We start from the raw sequence: 25,024 nt of genomic DNA, 5'->3' as shown, positions 1-25,024 counted from the left end.
GGCTCTTGGAAGGGCGGTCGGGGGTGGATGGTGTCCACGGGTGGGTGTGCAGTGGGCGTCGGGCGGACCCAGGCTTTGCTCTGGGTCTCGTTAGTGGGTGCGTTGGATTCATGGGGGTGGGGCCGGGTCTGGTACTTCTTGATCATCGGCTAGAGCCTGGTGAACCTCGCTACTTGGTGAATAGCAGAATGCACTTACTGCTAGGACTCCAAAGAGCGAGCTTTCTGGTGCAGATGAGTTTCACCTTCTTAGATGATGCAATGATAGACTCCTTGAAAAAGGTAAAATTACTGCTGGTGATGTCTGCCCTGTCCGGTCTTTGGGGATCAAAGCGGCAAGACGCAGCAGACAGGCAGCTGTGAGGCCTGCGCAATCAAGGGTCCTTTGGGCGGGCGGCCCTCGGCCGGGGGGTCCTCTTAGTGAGAAACGCCCAGCTTTCGCTGCCTACTTAGCCCGGGATGGCTTGATGAGGTGAGGCGACACGGAAGACAAGAGTCAGTAGTCAGTCAGTCGGCTTCTTCAGTCAGTCAGTCACGTACGCGTGCACATCATCATTGATCCAGATGGCAAACCCCACCCTGTCTTGTCCTCCATGGGCGGTACTTCCAGTCCACCATGCCACCATGCCCACGACGGCAAAAAGGCAGTTAATTATCTCTGATCGCCTTGCGCCTTGTTCCTCTTGACCACAGGGCTTAAATTGGGTAGGCATGCCTGGCCGCGTACTTGGGTTTGCGCTTACGTCGCCCTTGGGATACCTGAAGCACCGAGGCCTGGCAGCCAATCGGCCTGTTCCATATCATGCAGGACAGCCAGTCGGATGGCAACAAATTGACGCCTCCTGTTGTGGAATATGGTGCATTCTACAGAGAGTTCCTGTTGCTCAAGTCATCCTACCTAATACTCACGGACCTTGGCCATCTGTAAACGGTGAACGAGGGCTAATTAACAGTCCTTTTCCATGATATGTCCTGTCTACCTAGCTAGATCCACGGCCAAGAAGGGCACGCTCGGTCCTACGTACTTACACAGATCAACCTGGCCCTGTCCTGCTGTTCAACCCGTTGCGCATGTAGCTCGTCCATCCCTTGCTTCGCAGTGCATACAATACCTACTTGTTCAATACTGAGGGTATCTACCCACACCTTTGGCTCTCTGGGACTGGGAAGGAATAAGGTTCCAGCTCCAAGGGTCAAACTTCATTCCCACCCAGAGCTCGCAGAGCTCCCGGAGCTGCCAGGGAAGCTTCAACGAGTCAAGAAAGACACCCAAAATATGCCTTTATGGCAAAACAAGCCAGGGAGAGCAAGCCACTAATCGTCATCCCACGGCTCGCTGGGTTTGGGTCCCGAGCGACGCCGATCACAAGGCGGGGGGACGGGAGTATTGCAAAAGGTGCTCATCAAATCTAATAAGCCCCGGCAACACCACCACACTTTATTCTGTCACACAGACAGACAGAACGGAGGTGTTTTTTTGCTTTCGCGGCCGCTCAAGGGGTCCGGTGCGATTGATGTATGGTCTGCCGCGGCACGAGAATGCACAGGTCTGTAGTCTGTCATGTCATGTACTGTACACGGTAGTACTGTGTTATGCCCCCAATATATATCTGTGCTCGTACCCAGACGCTGCATCGGTGGGAATGCCGTCAAGACTCTCCAAGTTTGAAGAGCCATTCTGCTGCGTTCAACACTTAGCTTACACACATGTATGTCGTCAGATCTCAAATCAAAGGTGTAACATCTTCGTGGCTGCCTCTTCGTGCGGAGCGAGAGCAGGTATCAGCTTCATCTCGGACCAACCATTCACACTTTCACCGAGCTATGCTATGTGCAACCCCTTGCAGGTCCGAGATCTAAGCTACCAAGATCACACACCTACAACGGCTGATTTTTTTGTCCCCGAGATGCTCGTTTCGGCTCCGTTAGTTTGTCACACACACGCACCGGGTATCTCACAGCCATCCGATTACACTGAATGTTGGGGTTTTGGTGCCTGGCAGAACATACCCCGTTGGCGACCAAGCCATGTCATGTCGGTCCTCGTGGCTCCGCGACTCCTGACGTACCTCTCCAGAGCGTATTTCAAATAGTGACGGGCGAAGAATATTCTAGTCGGAATCCCAAAAAGGCGGTGGCGAGGCGTTCTGGTCAGGCTCCAGCAGTGACACGTACTTGTAGCCACGGTGGTACTGAGTAACCAGCAAGCAAGTCAGAAAAGCAAACACGAGACATCAGCTGGAGTAAAGAACAAGGAATACCTGGCTCGATACTCTAATACTCGTAACAACGCCGTAGCCTAACATCTACATCTATCTTACCAACCCGGCCCTTCGTTCGTCCGGGACGCCCGTTCTCGCCCCCTCGCCCCCCCATGTAAAAGCCGAACGGCCCGTCTCCCCAACGCAATCGAGATTCTCTACTCTTGTATAATCCCATCCAGGGCCTTGGTCAATACCTCCTCCTCATACCTCACGATCTTGCCCTTCTCGTCCCACCGCCCTTCGACCCTCACGCACCTGATCCCCATCCTGCCGAGCGCCTCGCTGTCCACGACCGGCGTCCCCTCTCCGTCGAGGTAGATCAGGTGCGTCACGTACCTCCCGGCCTCCGAATCACCCGCGCCCTCGGTGAAATCCGATTGGCTCTCCCTGGCCGCCCGCGTCAGGGCCCGTACAAAGTCCACCGCCGTCATCGCCTGGCTCTTGGGCCCCGTCTCCCTGTCGATCTTGCTGTTCAGGATCAGGACCTTCTTGCGCCTCGAGCCGGGCTCGTCAGAGGCGATGGCGGCGCCGACGCCGCGCAGGATGAGACTAGGGATGATGCTGGTGTACAGACTGCCGATGCTGTAGACAACGGTGTCCGCCTTGGCCAGCGCTTCGAGGATCTTGGGGTTGGCCACCGGCCAGATCTCGTGCCCGTAAGGGTTGATGTACCAGATCCTATCGATCCGCGCCGGCAGGTCTTCCTCGTCGTCCTTGCTGAAGGTGATATGCTGACGGCGCAGGACTGGCAGGGAGCCAGGCAGATTCGCATCTTCAATGCGATCATGGGCCTCAGTCAGAAGCTCTGCTCGTCTCGGGTGAGCTTTCCCCGGCGCTGCGTGTTGCTGTGCATCTGCAGGTAGTGAGTTGTCCGGAAGGGACGTTGGTGCTGAGGGATGCGAGATGGCAACTTGGCCCGCGATAAGCGTGCCATCGACGAGGCCTGCTGAAATATGGTGGGTGAAGTTGGAGTTGATGGCTGGCAAGACTGCTACGGTAGGTGGGATGGAGCAGATCATCGAGAGCAAGTAGATACCGGCTTCAAAAGATCCAGTGAAGAGACGTGCTCTGTAGTATTTGGGGTCAATGAGGGTAAGCATTGTCAGATCATTGTAGAGACTTACCCGGTCAGAAAGAGGTTTCCCACACTTGCCTCGGCAAAGTTGAAGACGGACGTTGGCCGAGCCCTCTTCACAATCTCGAGGTTCAGTGAGTTCAGTACAGACCGAATCAGCTCACGCTTGGAGCTAGATATGAAGGTCCATAAGAGATGCCTGGCCTCGACAATATCAAGCCACTCGACTCTAGCCTTATTAGGGTCCTTGCACAATCTGTGCTCGAAGAGCGTCTTGAGTGCCGTCATCTCCTCGTTGTCCTCGTGAGCAGGAATCAACCGAACGAGACGACCTTTCCATGCGACAGTATGTCAGTACTCTGACACATATAGTAAGCAAAACAGTGTAGCAATGGCATCAAGACTCACTCCTGATATCGCCAACACCTGTGATCATGTAAGCATGTTTACGTGTGGAGAATGGCGAGGCATCACATACTCGGCCCTCCGAACACTCGGATCAGCTCCGATGAGCTCCCGCCATTGTCGCTGATGGGTATGATGTAATTGAGGTTGCACTCTCGCCTTTCCACGATCTTGTTGAAGACATCGACCAGGAAATTCGCCGCCGTGCCCCCTGAGAAAACACAGATGCCGCGTCCGTTGGTAGCGCCATTGCCGCTGGTGCCGTTCTCCATTGAAGCCGGGTGCGATAACGTCTACCGATGGGAATTGTCTAGAGATCAGATACCGTTGGTATATGGCGAGGGTTATGGCAAGGATTACGGCAAGGGGCTTGTACTTGGGATTGAAAACGAGTGATGAACAGCCAGAATGATTGAATGATGTCGGGAGTCGATGCAACCTGGAGGTTCACCGTGTGAGGAATATTGTCCGTCAATATGTGAACTCAAGATCTCGGTCAAGTGTCGTGGATTCTCATGAGCCAATTCCAACGACGAATTGGGCTCAATGATATAAAACCCCGGTGCAGGCGGAGCACACTGGACAGAAACGCCCGAAGATCTTGCTTCCCCGCGCTGTCGTGTGCGCCTACCCAAACCGGAAGGCGTCCTGTGAACGTGTCCAGATCGTATTAATAGCGAGCTCTAGAGCGAGAGTGTAATTAAACGAACGTAATCAACTCAGCCACGATGGAGTTTTCAGAACAAGGCCCTCGAGTCACCATTCCAGGGGTGGTAGTGATCTCAGGGAGCCTTGTAGACTTGGTCGCACCGAAAGAAGTGTGTCCTTAGCGGAATCGCCTAAAACGTAAACTCCGGTGGAGTAGAGAAAGACGTCACGTCACCGCCACCATCGACCATCACCGCATGCTAATGGGTATGGAATCCTGGAAAGTAGCTAGAATTCAGACATCCACTCGATATCGTATGCTAGCGCTCATTCCATGGCTTGTTCGACGAGGCTTCTCCACAATGTCATGCTCGTCTTCACATGATGGAGAGGACAGGGCCAGCGCAGGTAGGCATACATTCATTGAATTTGGAGGATGCCGTCTAAGTTTTCGTCTGGAGACTTGGCCTCCCAGTACCAAGTACGTCTAGTCAATTTCCAGCTATCCACAAAGAACAATGCATTTCGAGCACTCCCCCCGTACCCGCTTGATGATAACGCAGAGCAAAATCCTGAACTGCGGCAAGCTACTGCAACCATCCAGACACCTCTCGCACTTGGCTTCCAGCCCGCTACCTCAAGCCTTTTCGACGACCAACGCCTTTTTCCCCCCAGCTCAAGCTCCAGCACACAAAGCAATACACACACAGCGACCATCCCACAATCCTAGACACGTGAAAAAAACGTATAAAGCTAGGGGCAGTGGAGGGAGACCGAACCAATGGCAATCCAATCCCTAGGAATAACGAAAAGATGGCTGCACACGGAATAACCCGAACCCTTACTCCATTGATGGCCCAACAACCCGCAAACTCTAGCGAGCTCGAAAATGCGTCTCAACGAAGCACGGCGACTTGAGTAAGTCTTGATGATGTAGTGTTCCCGCCCAATAAGGGTTAGGAGGGGGTAGACAACCCCTTGAAGAATGCAAAAGTGTGTGATTAAAGGTAATAAAGTAGGATAGGGGGTTCAAGAGAGTTAGGAGTGTGACCCTGTAAGAGCCGACATTTTCTCAGTACTACTGGGGATAGTAGTAACTACCAGGCCCAGCTTGAGGGTAGTAGAACGCATCGGGACTGGGAGTCATCATACCGCCCATGCCGACCACGCCGGGGCCATAGGTTTGCGGTGCGGAGTAAGGCGGGTAGTTGATCTGAGCTGCGTCATAGTAATAGACCATGCCGTTTGCCTCTTGGGCAATAAGGTTCTGAGCCGTTCCTGGCTGGCCATGGGCCTGGTTGTTGTTTGCAACCTCAGGCGGGTGCTGTGGCTGAGACCCAGGCACGAAGGCAGGAGCTGCAGCAGACGGCGCGTTGTAGGAGGGTGGATAGTAGAAGCCGGGCTGTTGCTGCGGCTGCTGCACCATCTGGTAAGGTTGGTTGTAGTAGTTCTGCTGCGTGAACTGGTTGGGCTGGAACGGTGCGGCATGGATGGCTCGTTCGGGAATCTGCGATAGCGGTGTGCCAGTCGTGTGGGAAGGGTACGAAGGGTTCCGGCTGTGGCCCTCGTGCATGTAACCATTGGCAACCTGCACGGGAACCTGCTGATGGAAAGCCTGCTGGAAGGATTGAGGTGCTGGGTTCATCGACATGGTTGGTGATTCGATGGAATCAATCTTGAGAGGTGCCTTTTGGGGTTTGGGCTGATGCATCTCGAGGGGCATCGTCCTATTCTCCTGGAAGAGTGGCTTCTGGGGAAGAGGATGTGTTTGAGGTTGAGGGAGCTCGGTGATTGACGTCTCCGGCGCTCCCATCAGTCCCTCGGGCTGGGGCATGAAAGCTTCCGTAGGAGGGAAAGGAGCTTGCGCCAGTCCCTGCTCCAAGGGAAGAGCAGCAGGAGGGAGGCGAACAACAGGTCGGGACGGATCAACGGGCATGGGTGGCCGCGAGATAGCCGAGCCTGCGGGTGATATGAGGAAGTCGCGACCCATGTCTGGCGCAATGGATGAGCGGCGAGACATGGCAACACTGGGAGTGTAGACGCTTCCTCCATAGAAACTGCCTCCAGCGCCGCCGTATATGCTTGTTCTTCGAGAGAAGCCTGACACGGAGCCCAAGGCAGACCTGGGCTTACCCCGAACACGTTGTTGATTCGGACGCATGGCTCGAGGGATGAAGATGAAGGATCGGTCACTGGCAGGGAAGATATAGCGGGGAGGATGATGGGGTAGAGATATCCGGACCGGTTTGTCGCGACGGAGGGGCGGCCGGTGATCGGGCAGCTTGGTGTACTGCTTGCACGGGATGCCAGGGATGATGGTTGGAGCCTTGAGTCCCGGGAAGAACAGCCTAAGCTGGACATTGCCAAGAAGCTTCTCCGTCGACAACGTCCGGTTTATCGGGGTGGGGTTGGACGGGCAGGTGGGTATCATGCCGTTGCCGTTCGGTGGCCCTTCACCATGCATCATATGCCGACCACCTCTGGGGTACGGACCAGCTACGGCTTCGTGCATATCGTGGGCCCAGGGGGCATTCGTCGTAGGATCGGCGGGCGGTTGGAATTGGCTATACCGCGGTCAGACGATGAAGCAAAGTGGAGCAGGATAGAGGAGGACTTACTGAAAAGGTGCAAAGGGGCCTCCGATGCCTCCTCGACCTCCTCGCCCGCCACGGCCACCTCTGCCATACGGGCGGAAGCCATTGGCGGAGGGGCCAGGGGCTCGGTGGTCATGCATGAAGAAGGCCCCTCGGTTTGGGACGAACGCGGGATCCTCGTCCCTCTTACGGCGATACTCGTCATGTTCTCGCCGCGACCGATCGAATCTTGCTTCTTGCTTTGGAGGCTGCGGTGCAGAAGCTGAGCTTACGACGATGGGTGCTGCAGGCTTCGCTGGAACTGTGTCGATATCGTCAAAGTTGATTTCTTGAACAGACTCGGACTTGTCCGCAATCGAGAGCCCGTTTAGCATGATCTCGGTATCCGTCACCGCCGTCTGGGTAGCCTGGCCCGAGGCATCTTCGTTTGTGGGGGTCCAGATTGGCTTTCGAGTCCTTGATCTCTTAGCTTCTTGACTGGCGGTATTTCTTGCCGGGAGCGACTTTGGAGACGCCTCTTCAACATTGCTAGTGTCGCTGTCATCGGCCAGGTCATGATCGTCGCTAGCTATGGACCCTTCCGTAAGTGAGTCGTCGTCGAGCTGGTCGATAGCATCGGGTCCTTCCTCTTCTCCCTCGTCCTCTACCCGTCGGCGTCGACCGATGAGTTTCCTGCGTCTGTGCAGGACTGGTGCTGTGGCCGCAGTGGCCATTATTACGTCGTCGGAAGAATCGACAAATATGCAAGAAAGACCCCGGCGAGAGGGCTGGGCGGAAGGTAACTGCGAGGCAGCGGTCGAAGACTCAACGAGACGATGTCATGCGGTGGATGGCGTCGGTTGTCTTCCTTTGAGCTCGAAGCCGGGAAATATCAACGAGGAACCGCTCTGCGGTACACGACAACTGAGTGAGCGAGAAAGGTCCTTTTTCTTCCTTGATGCTTTTCCTGCTCGTATATAATAGTTCTGGAATGACAAGAACAGGGGAAAGACAGGCAAACTGCAGTTGCGGGCGATAACAAAAAGGCCAAGGTGCAAAGGTGAAGAAGAGCTGTGATGAGAGATGACCTCACAGACCAAGCAGCACCGGGTGCAGGGAACAAGATGCGAATCGGCTCCTTGAATTACGAATCAAACAAAGCAAAGAAGAGGATTAAAGAGTCCTGACCTTGCAGAAACCAAAGTTTCCGGGATGCCAGGAGAAGGAAAGGTGGAAAACGAGGGTCGAGACGGAGGTGATGTTGGCGATTTTGCTAGGATGGGGTTGGGGAGGAAGGCCGAATTAGGCCAGCGAGGATTGTCAAGAGACACCAGGCGTGTTGATTTTTTTGCTGGCCAGTGAGGAGGGAGCAAGTTAGTGCAAAAAGAGGCAAAAGGTGGAGAGAGCGAGAGGAGGAGGTCCACGGATGGATGCAGTGGGAGCGGTAGTGTGTAGTGGTGGTGAGTTAGTGGGGACTGGAGTGTGAGTAGCCGGTACGGAGTCGAGTCTGGTACCTAACGTTGGTAAGACCATCATGAAGACACGGATCAAATGATCCCAGGCATGCACTAACCCGCGCATGCTGGCTGCGTGCCACTACTGCTGTTGCTGCTGCTGCTGCTGTTGTCTTGCTAATGCTGATTACTACTAGGTTAGGTACTGGAGATAATGCTGCCGGGTGCTGGCCTCCAGCTTGCTGGCTGCTTGTTATGCCTCTGCTTGCTTCCCCGAGTGAATGGTTTATGCGGCACCACCTGGCAGCCTGTGTCTTGCCTACTGCGGTCTCGTCTGCCAGTACCCTTCCGGCTAATTTCTCCTCTGATCAGGTCTAGGCTCACGCGCGTGCGGTGCTTTGGGCTCCAGGGCTGGCCACCGGATGGGCTTTTGGGGCTTCCGGAGCGGGACGGTGACTGGGATTTGGCAGCTAAAATGCTCATCCCAGCTGTGATGGAGTGGGGAGGGGAATCTGGAAGATTTGCTGAAGCCAATGGGGCCGGAGCCGTCTCCAGTGCTGGCTGGAACATGCTGACTGGGGCCACTGGGCCAACTTTGTGCATCCATGCATTTACAGTTGGCATAAAACATTTCGGCTCTGAGACAGGATGGGGATGGAGCTACCCCCAGCCCACCACCAAGCATCTCACCCTTCCACAGAGCTATTCCAGATAAGACTCCCCGATGTCATCCCCAAGTCGCACGGAGCTTCGATCGCTCGAGCTTTGCTCCTCCTGCTCCCGCTCTTGCCATTCAGCGGCCCCCCCTCAGTGATGGGTGATATTCGGCCACCCTCTCAGCGGGACGCACGGAGGTGTGATTCCTGAGTATCCGTGGGTCGCTTGGGACTGCACTTTTGATCCATTGTGCTGTCTGTTGAAACACGGTTGCTGCAGGCGAAGCAAGCAACGAGTGGTTCCCGACGTGCATAATCCGACATGCAGCCACGCGCAGTGAAAACAATCCCGCGCAGCAAGCCAGACAGGGCGAGCTCTGTCGTACCGAGGCAGGCCTGCAGAGTACTCACAGCAGTGGCTCAAGTAAGCACATATCGTCCAGCATTGTTTCTACTCTATGGATGTATCTGCGCGTACGCGAATCTGGCGCCTCTCAGACGTCCCCTGTCCATCCACGAACCGCTGTTGCCGGCTGGAAGACCAAAGAGCGCAAAAGCAACACAAACAGCAAGAATTGCAAGTGTAAATCGTTTCAACACATCACATCTAGACAGAAGTGCTCGTCCCCAGATTCTGTGTCTTCTCGATCTTGGGAACGCATCCGAATCGATTGTTTCCTTGATCCCAAATCTGGTAACAGAGTGTTAGTTTCGTCTGTGTGAGTGTTTTCCGATTGGCCTGAAGAGACAACTTACAGCGTAGACGGACTTCAGGAACGTGTCGCCAAGGATGTCAAAGGGATTGTCTCCCCGCGACTGGACTCCGCCATACCAGTGCTGGGCGTCCGCCTGGGCAAATGCCAGGTCTTCCTTCTGTATGACGAACTCATGGGCGCCGATGGCAACAGAGAACTCTGGGAGCTGATCGTTCGTGACGCTCGTGGGGAAGACATATCCCTGTTGCTGGGCATCGTACTTGGCTCCCGGGATCTGCTTGTACAAAGCCTCGCAGACCTCGTCGGAAACAAGAGCAAGAGTGGTGCCAGTGTCTGCAATGGCCTTGTTGCCAGCGAGGGCAATCTTGTCGCCGTTGATAGTGGCAGAGGTGGATGGGAGCATCCAGAAGCCTTGAGAGTTGTCGACGTCAGTCCATACAACATCCTGGCCCGAAGACTTGACGAGATCCTGGTCGATGTAACCAAAGGTATAGAACGACTTGGCATCCTGGTCCCGAGAACTGAAGAACGCGGACGTGAATAGCTCAGCCTCCTTGGGAATGTCCTCTTGCGAGATCATGTTGGCAACCGGTGTGTTCTGTGGGTCTGGCTGTCCATTCTTTTTGATGGTGTTGATCGCCGGGAACGCGAGACCCAAAAGGCCGTCGCCGGTGCCTTGAGCGAACTGGTCGGCAAGCTTGTCGGCCATCTCGACAGCTTGGTTCTGGATCTTGAGGCCACCGATGGTCACGGTATCATACCCAACCTCACCAGAAGCCGAGCTGCCGTCACCATACGATATCTGCCATGTCTGGTCGTCGGAGGTCTTGAACGTGGAGGACTTGCTGGGGTCATAGATGTTGTGGTTCTGCTGGAGTTGAGTGTCAAGCTTGGGGGAGAAGACCCAGAGATCCGATGAGCCGGTATCAAAGTCAAGCCTGACTGTCTGCGCTGGCTCACCGATCTCAACCTCGCAAAGGTACATGGAATCATTCTGGACATCTTCAGCGGTGACCTCGCCCTGATACTCGCCATCAGGTCCGTCCTTCTTGACGAGAACCCTTTTCATGCTCACGCGTCCGCCGACAGCCACTTTCTGGTTGGCAAGTCCTCGCTGGTGGATGCGGTTGACATGGCCATATGGACCGGGCTTGGTGGGCTCGAAGCCGAATCGGTTGAGCAGATAGACATAGGACTTGGTGCCGTGAGGTTTGTAGTTCTTGTTGGGGACTGCGATGACTTTGGTCAGGCCCAAGTCCTGCCTAAGCTTGTTCTGGGCCGAGTAGATGGAATCCATGACTGTTGGCCTTAGTGAATGCGAGATGGGTATCTGGCGAGAAGAGGAGGATCGTATGAAACTGGTCCGAGAGATTTTCCAATGAACCTAAAGGCTTGGATTTGATTTCGAAAAGAAGAGACCTGATCTGAAGGTGTTGACGGGGTGAAATGAGATAAGTCGGAAGGAAGTAGCGGGCTTTGGCAGGGAGGCAACTTCGACTTATAACCTCGTAAACGACACCGTTTTAGGAAGGTTGAGCAGCCTGACGACACCACCTGTATCAAACATGGGCCAGCCTGGTTTTGGTTGTCTTTTTCTTCATAAAAAGTGATTGCGCGTCTCGTGAGCCACAATGATGTAGTTTCAATATGTGCCACGAGATATGGCACACCAACTTGTTTGATACCGGGTTCACAAATCCAGTGCCGGTTGGGATCTCCTAGCCGCCACGAAACGACAGCGCGAGTCCAGCTTCCTCAAACGCCCTAGTCGATATGCTCGGCAGGTGGGAAGATAGGCACAGCGAGAGATGATTGATCCACGAGACAAATCGAACATCATTCTCGGCTCATGGGATAAGGTCGACATGTGGGGGCACTCGGTGCGTGCTCCTCACCTCTTGTGACCGACGACGTGGGGATGGCTGGCCATGAACGAAAGTGACGACTGCCGATCGGCAAGGAAACAAGCTTTCCAGCCTCCATTTCTTGGCTATTCAGTACCTGCATTCTAATACTTCCAGCATCCCTCGACCCATGATCGCAACCGATAACGCTCTTCCTATTGCAATAGTGGCGAGTGCTGCGTTGTATTCTCGTCATGACCACAGCGCACGCGGGATGAAAGGTGCGGTCTACACCTCTTAAGTGATACATACGGAGTCACAAAATGACCAGGGCCGACTGCTTGACATCTAGATTGTATCACCGCAGCTAATGCCTCCAGCTGATCGTCTGCGTCATACAGCATAATTCGGTAGTCAAATCACATCTCCAAAGTTGTCTAAACTGATTTCAGTTGGAAAGCGGCTTTCATTCCGACTTTGCGGATCTGCGCTATGGGACCATTGATTGGGTGTTTTGCAAGCCAACACTTGCACCTTGGAAGGTCATGTTGTATTCTATCCCAACGAAAATGATGCAAGATAAAACAAGGAGATAGTAAAGAAGAAAAGAAAAGAGAGAGATAGAGCGACAGTGAAGAAACTGCATTCAAAGCTTGATCCTCCCGAATATGAAGCCTTTGACGGCGTTGCTTAACCAGCACTCCTCACCATCCACAACGGAGTCTACAGAAACCACCTCTTCTACCGCCACGTTGCTGGACGAATAAGAGAGCAATCAGCATGTAAATAAACCAACCCAAAGATCTGTCAATGCTTACTGTTCGAGTGCCCATCGACGGGTAGTCCCGTCATTGCCTCCGCTATCACTGCCGGCACTGTACCGAGGAGCCACGGGCGGAGTTACCCACCTGCCATTTCTCCAAAAATAAGGTGTGGTAGTACTCCCTTCCATGATGGTATTATTGGCCTCGTTGATCGTAAGCACTTCTTTTGAATCTGGTAGCTGGATGTTGAATCGCTCCCTGGCTGCCTCATACATAGATCGATTGGTGGTTTTGAAGTGCGTGAACTCGGACGACAGGGTTTTGCCTCTGTCGACATAGACTACAAATTCGGGACGCTTCGACGCTTCATTACTTTGTCCTGGCGGTGGGAGGTCGACGGGAAACAAGTTGCTCAGAGCTACATTGTATGTAGGGGCAGTTACATGCTCAAAGCTTCCTTGCTCGTCGACAACAAGCCTCATCCGCATAGGCTTTTCCGCGTCGCCAGCGTGCTGGAGGATGTAGTTCTGGAGTCCGTCTAGCCCAGCATCGCCAGCTAAGGCAGTGATTGCAGCCTCCCACTTCCAGTAAGTAGCAGCTCGTAAGAGGCGGTCCCGGTGGTAGTCCAGCATGTAGATTGGCGATGAGTTGTCATAATTCCATCCAGCATGGCCAAGTCCATCCTTATTGTGGACTTGACTGAGCTCTGGATCGTATCGAAAAGTGGTGAAGATCCTGAAATCAGCTGGATTCATTGTGGGTATGAGTTCAAAGAGACGTGCTGTCGGAGGTGCCCATTCGAGTCTGTCTTGTTATGAAAGCCTCCTCCATGAAGCTCCCATTTACACGCACATGGATGAGTCAATTGGCCCCTCTAGGTGTCTGGACTGAACCTCCAGCTGTTATCGGATGTGTGATTGCTGCGTGAAGCTGGAGCTCTCCAGCGCCCTAGCGAATTATTAAGCTTGGCGTTGGGCGTTAACTCCACTATTTACGTGGGCTGTGGGGCCCCTTTTTGGTGGTGGTCGGAAAAACAAGGGCCACTGGAAGCTTCCAGGTTCAGCCTAGCATCAATCACGCCCCCAGTACCAGAACGGCCTAGCAATAATTTTTTTTGCCAATCGACTGGTGGTTCGTGGTAATCTCCATCTGATCGGGAGCTGATGTGAACCGACATCATCGAAAGACAATAGCGCTCGCGTCTTTCCAACAGACCTCCCTCCATCCACCTTTTTTCTTTTCATCTCCTGCCTCGTGCAATTGGCTCTACATCATATAGACCCCCTCATCGCGGCCAACATGTCTGTCAAGGCACCCTCAGTTCCTGCTGTCAAGGCAGTTCCAGTTCCCGCAGACTCGTCTGTCTGGGATCGGATATCCAACTGGGCATCCGAGAACAAGGCCGTTGTCTATACCATTGCCGGCGTCGCCATCGTCGCTACCGGTGCCGGTGTTGTCTACTACGTCCAGAGCAACTCTGTAAGCGAACCCCGATCTGTCATTCAACCCTCTTTCCCGGCTGGCCCTGGTTCCAGGGGCTGTTTAGGCGCCGATTTGGTGTTCTCGGCTTCCTCAGGCTGCACTGCGCTCTCCATTTCAATCTGAAAAAAATGCTAATCATATATGTCAGGGATCCTCACAGAATGCCGATGCCGCGCCGAGGTTGAGTAAAAAGGAGCGAAGGAAACGGAAGGAGGAGGAGAGAAAGAAGGCCGAGGCCGAGAAATCCGCGACCTCTCCTCGCGAAGCTGGCGACTCCAAGCCACAAGTCGCGTCAGTCACCAGCGAAGACGAGATCCCAGACATTGATGAGGACACTGTCCAGGCACTGAGTGCAGACCAGCGCAAGGAGTTCGCTCAAAAGCTGAAGGAGGCGGGCAACAAAGCCTATGGCGCCAAGAACTTCGACCGGGCTATTGAGCTGTACTCCAAGGCCATCCTCTGCAAACCGGATCCTGTCTACTACTCCAACCGCGCTGCATGCCACAATGCCAAACTTGAGTGGCAGAAGGTTGTCGACGATACTACTGCCGCCATTGGTCTCGACCCTGAGTACGTCAAGGCGCTCAACCGCCGCGCCAACGCCTACGACCATCTTGGCAAATACAGCGAGGCTCTTCTCGACTTCACAGCCAGCTGCATCATTGATGGCTTCAAGAACGAGGCAAGCGCCCAGTCGGTCGAGCGCCTGCTTAAGAAATTCGCCGAGTCCAAGGCCAAGGAGATGATGGAGGGTCGAGTTGCCAAGCTGCCGAGCCCCACGTTCGTTGGTAACTACCTCCAGAGCTTCAGAATCAAGCCTCGCCCTGCTGGCTTGGAGGACTCGGTCGAGCTGTCAGAGACTACTGGAAAGGGACAGCTCCAGCTTGGTCTGCAGGCTATGGAGAAGAAGACTGGCGAGGGTTACGAGGAGGCGGCTGCGGCGTTCGACAAGGCTCTTGAGCTCGGCGACCTCGGCGAGTATGAAGCCTTTGCCTACAACATGCGAGGTACCTTCCGGTGCCTCCGTGGTAAGCACGAGGAGGCTCTTGCCGACCTCAGCAAGAGCATTGAGCTGGACCCATCCCTTACCCAGAGCTACATCAAGCGTGCCAGCATGAACCTTGAGCTTGGTAGGTCTCTCCCGCAAAGACGAAAACTTTGTACTACGTTGCATGTGCTAATAAGGCCTGTGCAGGTGCACCGGACAAGGCCGAAGAGGACTTTGAGAAGGCGCTGAAGCAGAACAGCACGGACGCCGATATCTACTACCACCGTGCTCAGCTTCACTTCATCAAGGGCGAGTTCTCCGAGGCTGCCAAGGACTACCAGAAGTCGATTGACCTCGATCGCGACTTCATCTTCTCTCACATCCAGCTTGGTGTGACGCAGTACAAGATGGGCTCCATCGCTTCATCGATGGCCACCTTCCGCCGCTGCACCAAGAATTTCGAGAAGGTTCCCGACGTTTACAACTATTATGGAGAGCTGCTCTTGGACCAGAGCCGGTTCCCGGAGGCCATCGAGAGGTTCGACACTGCCATTGAGATGGAGGCCGCCAAGCCTATGAGCATGAATGTCTTGCCTCTCATCAACAAGGCCCTCACTCTCTTCCAGTGGAAGCAGGATTTCGCGGAGGCGGAGAAGCTTTGCCAGAAGGCTTTGATCAGTATGTCCTCGTCTGCATGTCTGCATTGACTTCATGTCGCTAACCTTGAACCCAACAGTCGACCCTGAGTGTGATATCGCCGTGGCTACCATGGCTCAGCTTCTGCTCCAGCAGGGCAAGGTGACCGAGGCCCTCAGGTACTTTGAGCGCGCTGCCGAGCTTGCCAGGACGGAGGGCGAGCTTGTCAACGCCTTGTCCTATGCCGAGGCTACGCGGACACAGATCCACGTCCAGGAGAAGTACCCGCAGCTGGCCTCGAAGCTCTCCGGCATGGGGGCCGTGCTCAAATAAGCTCTTCCATTGTACAACTTCACTCACGATCGCCTCTTGATGAGGCTGAGACACCACCTTTTTCCCTTTGGCACATCTGAGGGGTCGTTATTCACTCTTCATGACAGGCATGTGAAATTTAGAAACAAAGAACCAAGAGGGAAGTGTCTCGATTGTATTTCCCTCATTTTCCCTCGCATTTGGATGGGTACGGCTGGATTGATCATTGACGCGGGCATCAAAGGACAAAATGGGGGCGGAATCTTTTTGTGAGAGGCATTCCGCAGCTGTGTGGAGAGGATGGAAGGGCAAAGCCTGCTGATGCAAACATATCATCCGAGGCTATCCTTTCCGCGTCTTGGCCGTATCTTTTTCCTCTTTCTATATCCGACCACGCATGCAACAAAAATTGTTCTGCTGTACATAATCACCTCTTCTCAACTTTTTTACTGTCTTGCTAGTACATAACCCGGGAGCAATGGGGTTCCTGGGCTGTAGAATTAAATGATAATTGAACTGTACGAGTGGATTAAGAGGTGCTGAAGATCTTCCTTGGACCGTTAGGTGATTCGAAATATGCGGGCATATAACAAGTCATCGAATACATTCAGGCAGGGAAATACTGGGTACGAAAGGATTCATGCAGTACTATCATCTATAACAACATGAAGCCACAAGCTCTACTTCTACAAAAGAAACATGCCGCTCCATTAATTATAATTAAAACAGGTGGTCCGTCGCCGCCGTGGCTGTGACGGGACTGGCTCACCCCAGATATACATCTGGAGAATATGTCCGCTCTAAGACCTTCCGCGTTGAACACCACTCGAAATGCTCATCGTCGTCTTCGCGTATCTTTGTTTCCCTTGCTTTGGAAACCACAGAGCTGACACAGCTAATTCTCCACACCCACTTCTCCAAAGCCAAGCTCCCGTCTTCTACACACAGTCATGTTAAGGTGGTACACAGGCGCGAGCGTATCGATCTCTCGGACACCAAAACAGGAAAGACATCGGCCCTCTTTTTTCCTAGCCACGACCCTACTCTTCATCTTTCTTATTTCTTCGTCAGAGCGACGCCCAGACCGACGCCGAGCGCGATGGCGAGGATGATGAGGAGGACGACGAGGGCGCACCACCACTTGAGCTTGCGGCGGTTGCGGGCGTGCTTGTTGGCCTGGTCGACCTGCTCGTTGCCCTTTTGCAGGTGCTGGTTGGTCTGCTCGGTCTGCTCCTCGGCGCGGACGACGGCGGGCTCCTGCATGACGACCAGGGTGTCGAGGTCCTGGAAGAGGCCGCTCAGCTCGGTGATGGACTGCTCGATGCGCTGCAGCTCGTTGTGGCGGGCGCGGACGGCGCCGAGCACGGCGGAGGCCTGGCCGGTGCGGTTGGTCCGGAGCTAAAGTGCCTGGGTCAGCATATCTATACTCTACACACACATACACAACCGCATAGCGGACCCGGATGTGCCGGGACGGCATCAAGGAAGACATACAGCCGTCTGGAAGATACCCTCGTTGCCCCAGTCCTGCTGCGCGGCCTGCCTGACCTCCTCCTCGGAAGCATCGGGGTTGACGATGCGGTACTGGCGGGAGATTTGGTCGCGGTAGCGCTGCTGGAACTGCGACTCCTCGCTCAGGAAGCCCTGCAGCTCGCGGCGGAACTCGCCGCTGAGGGCGTCGAACTGGCGCTTCTTGAGGCCGTGCGAGGCCGGGTCGCTGGTGCGGTTGGCGTCGCGCTCGAGCGAGCGCAGCTGGTCGCGGATGCTCGTGTTGCGCAGCTGCGTCTGCGACACGAGGTTCTCGAGCTGCGACGACGACGAGCCGGCGTCCTCGGCCAGCGAGCGCTGGTGCAGCTGCCCGATGCTCTGGATGTCGCTCGTCATGGTGCGGATCTCGCTGCGGACGTGCGACACGCGCGCGAGGAAGTCCTGCTGCGACATGACCGAGGCGCCCGCGCTGGCCGCGGGAGCCTGCTGCTGCTGGCCGTAGGGCTGCATCTCGTGAGACTCCTGCTGCCGCGCCCATCAATCGCTCGAGGTTAGCCATCAATCGCCCCGAATTTCGCGTCCGCGACGAAACGTCTCGTAGGGGCCCGCCCGGTGCTTACCTGGCCGTAGCCAGCGTTACCGCCGTAGCCGTAGCCCGCCTCGGCCGCGGGGGCCTGGCTGTAGGGCTGGCTGTAGGGGTTGCTCTGGTACTGGTTTTGCGACATGTTTTCTTGTCTTGTCAATTGGGCACGTCGGGCGCTTGCTGTCGGGCGTGTCGGAATCGATAAACCAAGAGATCTCGATGGGAACAATGGAGGCCTCGGGTCGGGTTTACGTGCGTTTCGTTATTTTTTTCCTTCGACCCCGGTGACCAGACGAAGGTTTTAGTGTTTATGGCTGGTGGTCGTCGTAAGGTTTGGGGCGGCGGCGTGGGCGGATGGGAAAAAAAGGCGACCAGGGGGAATGTTAAGATGACGTTGGCAGCCTAGCGGGCGGCGGCGGCGCAAGGCAGGGAGGGAGGATACTGGTAGGGGTAGGACTTTTGATTCTGCCAGGCACGGAGAAATCGAACACACGAACTCGTCAAGCTCTGTTCGTCTTACCAAGACGGGGCGGGCGAAGAAAAACAGCCAGGGGTCTGGGCCCGGCTCAGCACCCCAGAAATAGAAATGCTCAGCCTCCTGGGATCAAAAATGGGTTAGATCATCCCGATTCGCCGTCTGTTCTGTGCTGCGGATTGGGGAGGGTTGGATTAAGAGCTCCCCACACTGGATTGGCATAGTTACATGTGATTGTTTCGTTCCGTTTCCCGCAAATGCTTGATCCATCTTGAGACATGAAACATATCTCTCTATTTCGCGAATACCATCATCTCTGGGCTATGATTCATGCCAATCGAGCATACGTGCTTTTCCACCGGGTCTGCACAGCAAGGCACTCCGTCTCGTCCACAGCAGATCAGATGGCATAGCTCACCAATCAGAAATGCCCCTGCAGCTCCGGTGACCTGCTTCTATAAAGCGGTAGCCTATTTCACACCAGCCCAACAGTCTCTCGCCCCGCCGCTTCAGTGGCTCGTACTCCGTACAGGTGATGCTGAGGTGCGGTTGGTGCCAATTGACCAGGCTGCAATTGGGCCATTTCATTCGTTCTTGTCTTTCCCACTTTGCTTCAATAGCTTGGTTGTGAAAAGCCGTTGCCTTGCTTTCATTTCATATCACTGGCGCATCATGTCACCAGCACATCATGGCATTGAACCTCAATGGCTGATATACCTCGTTCCAGCACGGTTGATCATAGCAGGCTGTTCGAACCGGTCGAATCTACATCTATCGGAACCTTCCCAAGAAAGAATCCTGAGATAATTTCCCAAATACAGGTATCTTTCAATTTCCCACAAAGTTCGATGACACCATAAATCATGTGCCCGTAACAGGCAGACGTGTTGCAACTTCCTTGCCACCCGAAATGTTGGGAGCCTAGTGTCGACACGTGTAGTGGAGAGCTGTTGGATCTTCTGCATTGGATAATGGGCCATCCTCGATATGCTGATCAGTCGATGCAAACACAGGAGCCTTTCCTGTTGTGTTGCCTCTGTCTCCATCTGACCAGTTCATAGTTGCAATGACCGTGGTTCCATAGCTCAGCAGCCAGCCAGCATCGAGTGGGGCGAGACACAGGGCGTCTTAGGAGGTGATGTCGAGTGCCCCTTTGGCCCATTCCTTCTCGAGGCCCTCATGAAAGAGAGTTCCGAGGCTGTGGCCTGAATCCTCGCGTTCCTAGTCATTCGTTCGCCTAATTTCGGGTACGAGTCTGGATTGCTAGTCTCTGAGCTCAGAGGTAGTTCTTCTTCCGGCTGGTCCTGGTGTAGGAGCTGATATGCCACTCGACATCTCCGTCCTTGTTGTCAAGCGTACCACCCCTGATTTCAAACAAACGCATCGTCATCCGAGGTCCTACCTCTGAGAGTTCCACGCTATCGTAGCCCGTTCTTACGTAGACGTGATGTCTGACCTCAATGTTGTCATCATTGTTTTTGAACGTGATGACGCGGTTGCCAACCTTGCTCTTGTTGGTGATGGGGTCCATCGGAGGGAACAGATGCTTCAGGGCCTTGCAAACCCTCTCGCCAAGTCTGGTAGTAAACGAGTCGAAGATTAGGTGAGGGTAGGCTTCGGATACTGTGCCCTTGATGCTGTTGGGTATTTGGCTTCGCTCAACGACGTTCTACTCGACCATTAGTACCGAGCATCAAGACGGGGGGTCCACCAAACGTACGTGAAGAGAGAAGCTAAGAACAGGTCCGTGAGGAAGATGAGAAATTTGTAGCGAGGTGGGCACTCCTCTGTGTTCGTGAACCATGACAATGTCGGTCAAGCCAGCACTCTCTGCTGAGCGAACCAGGTCGCTGACGATCAAATTGCCACGGTTGAGACGGATCGCGGTCGGAAACAACAACCGAATCTCCTTTGAGAATGATGCCAATCTTGTCGAGGGGTCGCGACTTGTTGTAACCAGCACTCTGGGTTCAACAAGACCTGACAGCGCAGCATACTCGTCGTCGATATCAAGCTGTTCTTCCGCAGTCAGGTCGGGTCGTGATTCGTCGTATTGGAAGTCTTTCCTCAGAGCGCTATCGTTGGCAATGTTGCGGTCTAGTGGTTTGCCCTGGGCCAGGGAAGCTCTCAGCTTGGCCCTCTTCTCGCTGATCTCGGCATCTCGAAGTGTCAAGGCCTTGCGGTAGAGATAGTCTCTCCGTTGGCGGGCTTGCTTGCGCTATAGCAAGAGATCGATTAGCCAACGCTCGCTCTGGTTGCATTGCTATGGGGGTCTTGAAGAAACTCACAATCATTGTCACGAAGGTCTTCGGCGCTCTTGGTGAAAGGGCAAGCAAAGGCGCAAGCTGGGTTGATGCAGCCAACACAGTCGGTGATAGTTGAAGTTCTCGTTCTTTATCGATGTTCTTATCGAGCGGCCTGCCTCAGAAAAAAAAAACCAGGGACCCTGTTTGTTCTCCACCAGGCTTGTGTCCGCCAATGCGGGACCTTCAATGCGCCTGGAAAAAGGTACAGGGACTGGGGGCGATCTTTATCTCCACGTGATGCCACTAAAAGCTCAATGTCCCGCCCGCCACGCCAGCCCTGAACCACGGTTTCGCAGCGCAAGTTAGAGAGGACTTTGATGGCAACCTTTGAAAAGATCGGCTCTGCACCACAATTACCAGCGAACCTTTGAGGAGCAAAACCCACCTTTTTATCGAGAAGTCAATCCTACCTTCTCACCAACCGCAACTCACCTCTCCCTTGTCTTCTTCCCTTCTCTCTCCCGTCCAGGGTCGCAAGACTGTGGAAACTCGTTATCTACCTCGCGATGATGTGACGGCTGCTTCAAATCGACACAGAACCCCTCCCAACATACTTGTTCCCCCCTCGAGCCGATCCGCCTGTTCTGAGAAGCTTGTGAGTCCGATATTGAGCTGTCGGCGAACTATCTCGCACGAGCCGACCTTCTCTAGTCTGCTTTGCTAACCTCGGTCATTCGTCAGGCTCGTCAAGGAACCCAAGCTCACCCTTTCATTTGCCCTTCCAGCCTTCGACCATGGAAGGCGCTTTCACCCATCTCGGCAACCATCTGATCTCCGATTCTGCTGCAGCTATCAAGGCCGGCGACAACGATGACCTCTCCAACATCGACCCAGACGAGAGCCTCCTCTATGGAAAATTCGGTGGTCGGGCAGGCCTAGGCAATGCCCGGCGACGTGCAGACGACGATGACAACGAGACTGAGGTTTACGATGACGAAGATGACGAGAGCGTAGCCAACGTCCCTGTCGATGGCATGCGGGGGCTAAAACTCAAGGACGCCGAGGAAGAGCGAGAGCTCCCAGCTCATGCATGCGCATACTGCGGTATCCATTCGCCTGCTTCTGTTGTTAAGTGCTTGTCCTGCAGCAAATGGTTCTGCAGCGCGCGTGGCAACGCCACTTCCTCCCACATCGTCAACCATCTTGTGCGCGCAAGGCACAAGGAAGTCCAACTCCACCCCGACTCCGCCCTCGGTGACACCGTCCTCGAATGCTACAACTGCGGAACCAAGAATGTCTTCCTGCTTGGTTTCATTCCGGCCAAATCGGACACTGTTGTCGTCCTCCTCTGCCGCCAGCCTTGTGCCGCCAACACCTCTTCCAAGGACATGAGCTGGGATATTTCTCGCTGGCAGCCTCTAATCGAAGACCGCTCGTTTCTTAACTGGCTCGTCGCGACACCCACGGATGCTGAACAGCTGCGCGCGCGCCACCTGACTCCTCCGATGATTGCCAAGTTGGAAGAGATGTGGAAGGAGAACGGCAACGCTACTGTGCAAGATCTCGAGAAGGCTGCTAGCATCGATGACGATCCCCATCCCGTCCTTCTGAAGTACGACGATCCCTATCATTACCAGAACATCTTTGGTCCTCTGGTCAAAATGGAGTCAGATTACGACAAGAAGCTCAAGGAGGCTCAGTCGGAGGATGGCCTCGTCATCCGCTGGGACTACGGCCTCAACAACAAACACCTCGCTAGTTTCATTCTTCCAAAGATTGAGTCAGGCGATGTCAAGCTGGCTGTTGGAGATGAGATGCGCTTGAAGTACAAGGGCGAGCTCCGGCCGGCCTGGGAAGGAGTGGGATATGTCATCAAGATCCCCAACAACCAGTCGGATGAAGTTACGCTCGAGCTACGCAAGACAGGCAACGACAAGTCTGTGCCTACGGAATGCACTCATAACTTCTCAGCCGACTATGTTTGGAAGGCTACCTCATACGACCGCATGCAGATCGCCATGAAGACCTTTGCTGTCGATGAAATGAGTGTGTCTGGCTACATCTTTCACAAGCTCCTCGGTCACGAAGTCGCCGTCGCGCCAATGAAGACCACCATGCCTAAGAAGTTCACTGCACCTGGCTTGCCTGACCTCAATGGCAGTCAGATCAGCGCCATCAAGGCTGTCCTGTCTACACCTCTCAGTCTCATTCAGGGTCCCCCGGGAACCGGAAAGACTGTGACCTCGGCCACGATCATCTATCATCTAGCCAAGATGAACAACAGCCAAGTTCTGGTTTGCGCCCCGTCCAATGTCGCCGTAGATCAACTCTGCGAACGCATTCACCGGACGGGCCTCAAGGTGGTTCGACTGACAGCGAAGTCAAGGGAAGATGTCGAGTCGTCTGTCAGCTTCCTGGCCCTGCATGAGCAAGTTCGAATGAACGACACCAATCCTGAACTGGCCAAACTTTTGACGCTAAAGGGCGAGGTGAACGAGCTGTCCAGCTCTGACGAGAAGAAGTTCAAGCAGCTCACCAAAGCCGCCGAGCGCGAAATTCTAAACAATGCCGATGTGGTCTGCTGTACCTGTGTCGGTGCCGGTGACCCGCGCCTATCGAAGATCAAGTTCCGCAATGTCCTCATCGATGAGTCTACACAGTCTGCTGAGCCCGAGTGTATGATCCCCCTTGTCCTCGGTTGCAAGCAAGTCGTGCTCGTCGGAGATCACAAGCAGCTCGGCCCGGTTATTATGAACAAGAAGGCAGCCAAGGCAGGCCTCAACCAGTCCCTGTTTGAGCGGCTCGTCAAGCTCGGCTTCGCTCCCATCCGACTTAACGTGCAGTATCGTATGCACCCCTGCCTCTCTCGGTTCCCGTCCAACATGTTCTACGAAGGCTCTCTGCAAAACGGCGTCACTCACCAAGAGCGCATTCGACGCGATGTGGATTTCCCGTGGCCTGTCGCTGATATGCCCATGATGTTCTGGTCCAACTTGGGCAACGAAGAGATTTCCGCCTCCGGCACCTCGTATCTCAACCGTACGGAAGCCTCCAATGTCGAGAAGCTCGTCACTCGCTTCTTCAAGGCCGGTGTCAAGCCCGCCGACATCGGAGTCATCACCCCCTACGAAGGCCAGAGAAGTTATATCGTTAGCACCATGCAGAACACCGGGACCTTCAAGAAGGAGAGCTACAAGGAAGTCGAGGTTGCTTCTGTGGATGCCTTCCAGGGCAGAGAGAAGGACTTTATCGTTCTTTCTTGCGTGCGTTCCAACGACAATCAGGGCATCGGCTTCTTGTCGGACCCCCGACGTCTCAATGTCGCTCTGACCCGTGCCAAGTACGGACTTGTGATCATCGGCAACCCGAAGGTTCTGTCCAAACACGAGCTTTGGCACCATCTTCTTGTACACTTCAAGGAGAACAAGTGTTTGGTTGAGGGCCCCTTGACCAACCTGCAGACGTCGCTCCTTCAGTTCAGCCGACCGAAGCACAGCTACCGTCCTCCCAAGAACACCCAGCAATCCCATTTCCCTACCAGCGGGTTTTCCAATGGTCGCTTCGGTGGCGGCATGAACGGCTCGACCCGTGACTTCGACTCTGGCTCCATGATGTCTTATATCCCGGACGATGTATCATCGATTCACAGCTCCGCCCTTGGAGGGGCTGGCATCAGCTCCGCTTTCCCTGCCATGTTCTCAAGCTTCAGCCCAGACCAGTGGCCTGGTCTCCCCGGCGCTCAACCAGTTGGTCGCTCCAGCGCCCGAAACCGCGGAAGGGTCACCGAGAGCATCGCCGGCGAGAGTGTGGCGAACTCTGAGTTCACCGATGCTAGCGCAAGTGTTATTGGCGGACGTGGCATCGGACAGGGTGGCGTCAGCCTCGGTGCTGGTCTGCATGACGCTATCGGCACTGGACGGCCTACTTCGTACAGTCAAAGTGATCGTCTTAAGCAGTATGTGGAGAGCAGCGGCCGTATGAACCAAGGCTACCCATATCGTCGCTACGACGATGACCAGCAGAGCATTAGCACTGGTTTCGCCAGCCAGATCGGCGGCACCGGCTACGACTGATTGAAATGCCTTGGACTATGTTTGGAATCTCGATTCTTCATCAGGCATCAAACACTCGAAAGCTTGGAAGCCACCAGCACCGCGTCCGGTCAGAGCCCAGCTCGGCTGAAAGCTCATGCGACCCAAGGCCCTCTACAAAGCAGGCTCTAGCCGCCAGGCCGACAGTCACAGCCACATCAAAGTGCGTACGTTGAGCGAGAGATGTTAACTTGTCCTACTGGCTCAACAAAGCGACGGTGGGCAGGCGGCGGCACATCGCATCCAGAAGCGAAGCCTGAGATCTCTCGGGTCAATCATTCAGAACACAGGTCTGTCTGTCTGGCTATCAGCGGCATTGCAACGC

The 25,024-nt window shown here is 54.6% G+C and overlaps 8 protein-coding genes across 8 annotated transcripts; 2 read left to right on the top strand and 6 right to left on the bottom strand.

Moving 5' to 3' along the window:
* Positions 1 to 2,418: 2,418 nt before the first annotated feature.
* E0L32_005392 (uncharacterized protein) lies at positions 2,419 to 4,015 on the bottom strand (the record flags this gene model as incomplete). The annotated part of the gene is made up of 4 exons (XM_031139909.1): positions 2,419 to 3,331; positions 3,388 to 3,670; positions 3,747 to 3,764; positions 3,817 to 4,015. 4 exons carry the CDS (start codon positions 4,013 to 4,015, stop codon positions 2,419 to 2,421), a joined length of 1,413 nt encoding a protein of 470 aa, XP_030996139.1.
* A 1,454-nt stretch (positions 4,016 to 5,469) lies between these two features.
* Positions 5,470 to 7,698, bottom strand: E0L32_005391 (uncharacterized protein; the record flags this gene model as incomplete). Its single annotated transcript, XM_031139908.1, has 2 exons — positions 5,470 to 6,955; positions 7,010 to 7,698. The coding sequence occupies 2 exons, from the start codon at positions 7,696 to 7,698 to the stop codon at positions 5,470 to 5,472; spliced, it is 2,175 nt and encodes a 724-aa protein (XP_030996138.1).
* Positions 7,699 to 9,681: 1,983 nt separating this feature from the next.
* Positions 9,682 to 11,087, bottom strand: E0L32_005390 (uncharacterized protein; the record flags this gene model as incomplete). The annotated part of the gene is made up of 2 exons (XM_031139907.1): positions 9,682 to 9,765; positions 9,831 to 11,087. The coding sequence occupies 2 exons, from the start codon at positions 11,085 to 11,087 to the stop codon at positions 9,682 to 9,684; spliced, it is 1,341 nt and encodes a 446-aa protein (XP_030996137.1).
* Positions 11,088 to 12,448: 1,361 nt separating this feature from the next.
* Positions 12,449 to 13,153, bottom strand: E0L32_005389 (uncharacterized protein; the record flags this gene model as incomplete). Its single annotated transcript, XM_031139906.1, has 1 exon — positions 12,449 to 13,153. The coding sequence occupies one exon, from the start codon at positions 13,151 to 13,153 to the stop codon at positions 12,449 to 12,451; it is 705 nt and encodes a 234-aa protein (XP_030996136.1).
* Positions 13,154 to 13,697: 544 nt separating this feature from the next.
* Positions 13,698 to 15,837, top strand: E0L32_005388 (uncharacterized protein; the record flags this gene model as incomplete). The annotated part of the gene is made up of 4 exons (XM_031139905.1): positions 13,698 to 13,877; positions 14,029 to 15,010; positions 15,076 to 15,546; positions 15,605 to 15,837. The coding sequence occupies 4 exons, from the start codon at positions 13,698 to 13,700 to the stop codon at positions 15,835 to 15,837; spliced, it is 1,866 nt and encodes a 621-aa protein (XP_030996135.1).
* A 1,035-nt stretch (positions 15,838 to 16,872) lies between these two features.
* On the bottom strand, positions 16,873 to 18,029 carry E0L32_005387 (uncharacterized protein; the record flags this gene model as incomplete). The annotated part of the gene is made up of 3 exons (XM_031139904.1): positions 16,873 to 17,214; positions 17,311 to 17,829; positions 17,925 to 18,029. 3 exons carry the CDS (start codon positions 18,027 to 18,029, stop codon positions 16,873 to 16,875), a joined length of 966 nt encoding a protein of 321 aa, XP_030996134.1.
* A 1,609-nt stretch (positions 18,030 to 19,638) lies between these two features.
* On the bottom strand, positions 19,639 to 20,656 carry E0L32_005386 (uncharacterized protein; the record flags this gene model as incomplete). Its single annotated transcript, XM_031139901.1, has 3 exons — positions 19,639 to 20,031; positions 20,083 to 20,580; positions 20,651 to 20,656. 3 exons carry the CDS (start codon positions 20,654 to 20,656, stop codon positions 19,639 to 19,641), a joined length of 897 nt encoding a protein of 298 aa, XP_030996133.1.
* Positions 20,657 to 21,402: 746 nt separating this feature from the next.
* On the top strand, positions 21,403 to 24,681 carry E0L32_005385 (uncharacterized protein; the record flags this gene model as incomplete). Its single annotated transcript, XM_031139900.1, has 1 exon — positions 21,403 to 24,681. The coding sequence occupies one exon, from the start codon at positions 21,403 to 21,405 to the stop codon at positions 24,679 to 24,681; it is 3,279 nt and encodes a 1,092-aa protein (XP_030996132.1).
* Between the last annotated feature and the right edge of the window lie 343 nt (positions 24,682 to 25,024).

Source organism: Thyridium curvatum (assembly GCF_004353045.1).
Source record: "Thyridium curvatum strain D216 chromosome Unknown NODE_28_length_411853_cov_82.906025, whole genome shotgun sequence".
NCBI lineage: Eukaryota > Fungi > Ascomycota > Sordariomycetes > Thyridiales > Thyridiaceae > Thyridium > Thyridium curvatum.
The sequence above is the reverse complement of the archived record's forward strand: the minus strand, read 5'-3'. Positions and strand labels throughout refer to the sequence as shown.